This window comes from Neodiprion fabricii, chromosome 4 (genome assembly GCF_021155785.1).
Source record: "Neodiprion fabricii isolate iyNeoFabr1 chromosome 4, iyNeoFabr1.1, whole genome shotgun sequence".
Taxonomy (NCBI): domain Eukaryota; kingdom Metazoa; phylum Arthropoda; class Insecta; order Hymenoptera; family Diprionidae; genus Neodiprion; species Neodiprion fabricii.
The window spans coordinates 29,182,554-29,189,527 of NC_060242.1; the positions used below are offsets into that span (position 1 = coordinate 29,182,554).

Here is a 6,974-nt window from a genome sequence, read left to right on the forward strand (position 1 = left end):
GATTTATACAATTTTAAAAGAAAGTTTCAACTACGCAGAAATACATGCACCCTCAGTCACTATCGAAAATGTAATGTCACTAATTTACAAAAAAAAAAAAAAAAATACACCTGCGAAAGGGGTACTCGGGAACGATTTTGTAATTTCACTTTTGACATTTTCCACCATCCAAAAATTCTAATTGGTTTGCAAAATTTAGTCAAACAATTAGAATGCTTGGATGGTGGGAAATTTTAGAAATGAAATTACAGAATCGATCCCCTGATCTCCGGTCTACAAGCTTTTTGAAAGACTACCGGTGCAAGAGAGACAGCACTTCACCACCGAGTTATCTCTCTCCCCGGAACACCGATCAGCCATGCATGGCAGTGAGTGTCCAGTATTACCATATTTCATTGTGCCCAGTTCGCACTGATCTCTCTTTACCTATATAAGAGATCAGTGATTTTCTCACGTTAGGGCCAGTCACTGTCACGTAAATTGTATACCAATAATCGAAGTCTCATTTTGTTTCGGAACAAAAATAGGTAGCCGGAAGTGCGTAGCATATATGAATATCGTTACACTTGTGGTTGACTGAAAACTATACTCCGTCAACGCACTTTTGTACATACGTACGTACTAGAGGTGCATGGTATTTCGGTATCTCCTTCCTCGAAATGTGTCGGTATGGGAACCTTTTGTTAATACCGATACCGAAATATCGAAACTTCGGTAAATACCGAATTACCGAAATAGCTGATAATCTAAATACTATTTAGATTATTGGTCTTTACTACAGTTCAATACAGACTTTCCTCACTCTTTTTCCGACGATATTTGTAGATTAAAGTCTATCGAAATTTTGGTTAATCGAAACTACCGAATACGAAACCCTACCGAAAATTGGTATCTAATTTCCAATACCGTGCACTCCTAGTACATAATATGCCACGCGGCATTCAGCAACCATATCCATAGGTGTTTATGGTTCATTGTCAGTGGTGCTCCGCAACACTCTCCTAATATATCAGTGCTCTCCTAGCTATAGCCCAACAGCCCATATGCATAAACTCGTTGCGAGCCGCGGGAAGCGATGTGGCGGCAGACTGCAGAGTGGCAGTGTGCTGTAGTATTCGTGTGTACGGCGAGGAAGTTTGATGTATCGGCACGTACGTGACGCGTTACAACAAGCGGCAGTTTGATAAAATTTCAATTCCAGGGGTTTGATAGTCGAGCCGAAAGTGTTTCTTATTGACTCAGATGTGTTGGAGAAGTGTTGCTATATCCAATTGCGAGGTCAAGCTAGCCAGATGAGCCTTACACACAAATCATTAACCGTCTACAGGTTATGAGGTACATTCGCCTGTCAGTCAACGGCTGATGTGAAGAATTTACGGATAAACGTCATCGCATACGTTACTTAAACGATGGGAACCTATGCAGGAGAATTAATAATATGGTATGAACCCTACTCATTGTTGTATATTTTATATCAAGAACTTATAATCACTCAATACGCTGTATTTCTTGTTGATCATGTTTTAACACCATAACTCGAGTCTGACTCAATTATACGGTGTTAACAATAACAATACTGTATTTCGTAATCAGTCGGTTTTCGAATGAATTCAGAAGTGTCTATGTATATTACTCACAGAGGCCACACAAGACAATTATCACAAGACTGTTGTAGAGATAATTGTTCCTTTAACTACTTAATTATATTTCGATCTATTATACAATCCATTAAATATTATTTAATCACTTATGCTCTGAAAGTATAATTTTTCAGCATTTTGATAATACTATCAGTAAGTACAATATATGGGATTAATAAGCTGCTAAAATCGTTGGTTGAGAATGGCAGCAATGTTACGCTTGAATCTATTACAAAAGAGTACAGCTGGATTGTGAGACTATGTATGAATTCATTAGGCTACGCTACCATATTATTACCTGGTTATTTGGTATATAAATATGTCTGCTGCAGTAAATATCTGCAACGAAGTGGTGGGTATTTTGTTCATATTGATCACAGCTTAAACTGTGAACTTTTCTTACCAGCAAATACAAATATAGTAAATGATACCAAAAGTGTGAAAATGTGACTTTTTTTTGTATTTATAGGAAAAGGATTTATACACAGGGTGGTCTACACTTGCATGATTGGGCATGGAGAAAAAGGTATACTCGATTCCCCTAGTTTTGTGGGAATAAATAATGCCCAACACAGCCTGCGCACATTTCGGCAGGATGCATTGTTGCTCGTCTATTGTTTCTCAGGCTTACAATTCAGTTACTTGACATGGGGTTATTTACAAGAAAAAGTTATGACACAGGTATTAAAAATACCAGTTCATGATAGTTTCATAATTCAATATTATGTCGAGTATCCAAACAATATTGAGCATTTTATCATTTTTTTCAGGAGTATGTTGATACAGACGGAAATAAAAGCCGTTACAGAGATTCCCAATTTCTAGTTTTTGTCAATAGGATACTTGCGTTTCTAATGTCTGGACTGTACTTGCTTATCCAGCGGCAGCCTCGCCATACAACGCCATTATATAAATACACATTCTGCTCATTGTCAAACATTTTGAGTAGCTGGTGTCAATATGAAGCTCTCATGTATGTCAGCTTCCCAACGCAGGTTCAACAATACTTCTGTGTTCAATTACTAGTACAATTGTCAAAAAAGTAACTTGAATTTACTTTTCTTAACTGTTTTGTGTGTTTTAGGTGTTGGCTAAGGCTTGTAAAATAATTCCTGTTATGATTATGGGAAAAATAGTATCTCGTTCCAAGTATGAGTACTACGAATATGTTACAGCGGTACTGATATCAATTGGGATGACATTTTTTATGCTGGATAGTAGTGAAAACAAAGCTGGTAAGTTCGTTGTCTTATGACTCAAATAATCTCAAATTGACCGATATACGACTAACCATGTTAATTTTAGCATTGAAATTCAAATTAAAACGAAAATTAATACAGTAAATTACGGTAAGATGGAAATATGTAATCTTTAAATTTTGAAGTCCAAAGTAAAATTTTGAATAACCTTATGTCAAGCATTGTTAGCTCTTCTTATAATATTTTTTGTACTTATTAGTCTTTTTCAAGTATTTATAATTTGGTAGTAATTAATGCTTTATATATGGTTATAGGAGGAGCTACTACAGTCTCCGGAGTTGTTTTATTAGGAGGGTACATGATGCTAGACAGTTTTACTAGTAACTGGCAGAATGCACTTTTTACTGAATATAGTGTGACAAGTGTCCAAATGATGTGTGGTGTGAACATGTTTTCCTGTCTCTTGACTGCGATGTCTCTCTTCCAGCAATCAAGTTTTGCTAATTCCTTAGCGTTCATGGTTAAGGTAATATATAACATACTAATAGAATATGATTATTTACAAACCTTTTGTCCTTAGGGATTAATACTTTTTAACATTTTTATAGTATCCTGCATTTATCACGGATTGTTTATTGATCTCAGTGTGTTCAGCCACTGGACAACTGTATATTTTCTATACCATTTCTAATTTTGGAGCTGTTACATTTGTTATCATCATGACAATTCGTCAGGTGAGAATACACTTCCGTACATAATCAAAATATCTACAATGACTGTATATATTTATCAGATTTAAGTATCTCAACACACCAGGTGCTAGAAAGATTAGATCCAATGTAGAGATTATTATATTGTGGTTAATCAACCAGAACAATGATTTCTATTCATAGTAAATGCTGCAATATTTGAGAGCTATTTGTCTAAAAGGTGCGATATTTAGCATAATCACTTACCTTGTATTATTTCAGGGCCTAGCGATATTATTATCGTGTTTGATATACCAACACAAAATTACAATCCTTGGTGTATTCGGTGTACTACTGGTATTTGGTTCTGTGTTCCTACGTATATATTGCAGTCATCGAACTCGAGCTATTAGGAAGCTTAAAATTCAGACAGCAAGTATCAACACTTAAATCAAGGAACATTTTCAGAGGAAATGACGAATTTCAAACTTGTCAACTTTTACTGATACATGATAATTATTCGATATTGTGGGAATTTGATGCAAGAAATATTCTCTTGAGTTGGCTGATTATCATTCATGAGCTTTTATGATGTGAATTTGTAGAATATACCAAATAATATTTTTTTATAAATATTGTAATGATTAAATAGAATAGTGTGACTATGGTACTTGATAATATTCTTTGGGGAGTCAATGAAATGTAAAATAATTTTGTTTTGCTTGAAAAATTATTTTTCACATATTTTCTAATGAAACTTTGTAAATTGTAAATCGTACCTTAAAGGTTTAATTAGCAAAAGTAGGTAAACCTGAAAAATTGTACTGAGGCAATACTGAAGGTACCAAAGAAATTTTACACAATAGTTTTCCTCAAATGTAGATTTGATCATCATGAAAAAGTAATTTTCTTCTAATCGTATCATAGTTTCAACTGTTGACAAACGTTAATGTTACAAATAAGAGCTAAGCCAAAGATTAATGAAAAGTCTTTCAGAGTCTTTATATTTGTACGAGTAAGAAACGATAATTTCTATTCCAATGATAAACTGAAATCAGCCTCAATTCAGTCACCATAAAGATAATCTTGTTGTTTTTTTTTAATTCAAAGAGCAAATAATCGTCTAGCACTGTTAATTACTCTTGCTTAACTTGTAGTATGACATCTATATCTAATGAGAAAAAGTTTAGTGACGGAAGGCAGCTTTATTGCTAAATTGCAGTGATAACAACAGATAATTCATATTTTGTCTAGACATGCCGTAGTTATATATACTGATAACAGAGAGAATTTATTTTTTATTGATTATTACTCAAACTGGTGACAAAAACGTAAAATGCCAATACATGTAAGATAACGATTCACTGTAATATCTACATAGTGGGGGTGTGTTGAAATAAAACCAGGTCGAAATTTTCGGATTGTAAAGTAATTTATTCAACTTTTCATTTTCCAAAATTGTTATGAAAAGTGAGGGTATAAAGTCAGTGTTTCCTTATTTACAGATTTATTATGTCGAATAAATATTTCTAACTACTCAGTTTGTGAGCTAAAATTTTAGTGTGTCATATTGATCTTTCAATACAAAATAACACGATTAATAAATAATCAATTTATTGAAGAATAATTATGACTAGAAACCGAAATACAAGCAGGTACAATTTGACAATTTATTGTGCATATAATTGTTTTGTAGTTATTAAACTTCTTTATACATATGACATACAGTATTTAATGCCAATAAATACTTAAAAATGAAGTTTGAATTTTGAAAAAAGAGAAAAAAAGAACGCTCGAAATACTCAGAAGTTTTTGATCAATTCAGTACAATGATTAGCTAAAATTAGTGTCATATTTGTAAAGCGATGAATCATAATAATAGTGTGTATCCTTTTTACTTACTAATGTGTAAATAAATTTGGATTATGTTCTTCAGTGAGAATTAATGGGAAACAAGAGATTATTAATAAAACTATTGTAATCTATATACAATCAGCAAATCGTATACAAATCTCAGTCTTAGGGGTTGAAATTCAAGATAAATATGGTGAAATATTTTTTTTCGTTTAGATTAATTCACATCAAAACCTGTATACAATATACTTCGGTAGATATTCGTTAGAACTAGTTTTGGACTCGTGCATGAATGCGTGACTTGTATCATATGGACCATAATATTGGAACAAACGGGTATGATGCAACGTTTCTTGTCATTCTTCTGTGGAGGGAGGGCGATAAATGGCTACAAGACACATGATGGATATGACAGATTCAGCAGCGTGCAAAAACAACTGAATACAACACAGGATACGTTCCAGGCGAAGAACAGACATCTGCCAATACAGAAAGTAAACAGTTGCCAGGGCACTAGGAATGGTTAGTAGAATACCCAGCATCAGGGGAGGTCCTTGTTCCGTAAAGTTTCCTTTTCTTCCCAAGTAAATACGTCCGGATTCGGTTATGATGAGGAAAAGTAACATCGCAAGTCCATGGAGAACGGATTCAAGTGTTGGTTGAGGTATTAGGCACAGAGCTTTGAAAATACTCATTCCAAATTCGCAAACAGCAAACATGCCGAAGTAAAACGAATTCAAATACATTAGAATCTCATAGGTTAAGAAGGAGTTCACCACCCTCGGCATTATTTCACTTTATTTCTACCACATACGTGCAAGTAGACAAAACTTAATTAATATCTTTATCGGGTTGCTCTTATTTTAGACATCACCGGGCCTCGTCTGAACAATAATTTCAAACCAGATATAAATACTGTCTACAGCTGTCTATTTATATTTTATAACAAACGTAGCCCAGCTTGGAGCACGGTCTTGCATACAGGTCTGGAACGGAAGCCTCATTTCAATGAAGCCGTTTGACTCCGATACGAGTATCTCTGGTCTTTTCGCTCGCCCCCACATGCGGCGCTGCGGTCTAGTACCTCCCGCGCACGGTTTTCTGCGCTTGCGTATGTAGTACGGGTAGTACGTACTTATGTAGCTCGTTCGGGAGAGTGAGAGAGACAGACAGGAATGACGCTGTCCTCGCACGCTACGAAGCGGCGAAAAATATAAAGATATTTCGCTCGACTACCGGTACGTACATACATACTACTTCGCGGTTGTTTCCAGGCCTGTGTATGAGGCGGTCTCCGCCACTCAGCCACTTTTTGTTTATCCTCCTAGATCTGTAATCACTGTGAATTTTTTCACATTTTTCAATTTACTCGTTTCGGGAATGGTTTTCTTCTTATTAAACCTGTATATCATGGAAGACTGAAGTCGGATAGAAAAAACTTGAATGCAAAAAAGTTTTGTTTTTACACGAACTATTCAATGTAACATATGTTATATTTTTCATGGCATCGGATACACTATTTTCTGCGAAGAAAATGGATATTATTTTTTTTTTCTTTCAGTGCGATATTTTCCTTTCGTTGAATTGCGATT

At 34.8% G+C, this 6,974-nt stretch overlaps 1 protein-coding gene across 2 annotated transcripts; it reads left to right on the top strand.

Annotated features, from left to right (window-relative positions):
- The first annotated feature begins 379 nt into the window (after nucleotides 1-379).
- Nucleotides 380-4,945, top strand: LOC124179465 (adenosine 3'-phospho 5'-phosphosulfate transporter 1). Of its 2 annotated transcripts, XM_046563857.1 has the most exons (9): nucleotides 380-614; nucleotides 1,202-1,441; nucleotides 1,775-1,992; nucleotides 2,110-2,321; nucleotides 2,411-2,635; nucleotides 2,725-2,875; nucleotides 3,154-3,365; nucleotides 3,448-3,573; nucleotides 3,811-4,945. In XM_046563857.1, the coding sequence occupies exons 2-9, from the start codon at nucleotides 1,410-1,412 to the stop codon at nucleotides 3,976-3,978; spliced, it is 1,344 nt and encodes a 447-aa protein (XP_046419813.1). In that variant the 5' UTR covers nucleotides 380-614; nucleotides 1,202-1,409; the 3' UTR covers nucleotides 3,979-4,945. The 2 variants fall into 2 exon arrangements, with proteins under 2 accessions (XP_046419813.1, XP_046419812.1); XM_046563856.1 differs by lacking the exon at nucleotides 380-614 and having other exon boundaries at nucleotides 1,025-1,441.
- The last annotated feature ends 2,029 nt before the right edge of the window (nucleotides 4,946-6,974 follow it).

Bases quoted from the DNA above. Each gene is read 5' to 3' on its own strand.
- LOC124179465 (XM_046563857.1), top strand. From the start codon at position 1,410: ATGGGAACCTATGCAGGAGAATTAATAATATG. The intron at 2,636-2,724 runs GTTCAACAATAC...TGTGTGTTTTAG, and splicing joins ATGTCAGCTTCCCAACGCAG to GTGTTGGCTAAGGCTTGTAA. The intron at 2,876-3,153 runs GTAAGTTCGTTG...ATATGGTTATAG, and splicing joins TAGTAGTGAAAACAAAGCTG to GAGGAGCTACTACAGTCTCC.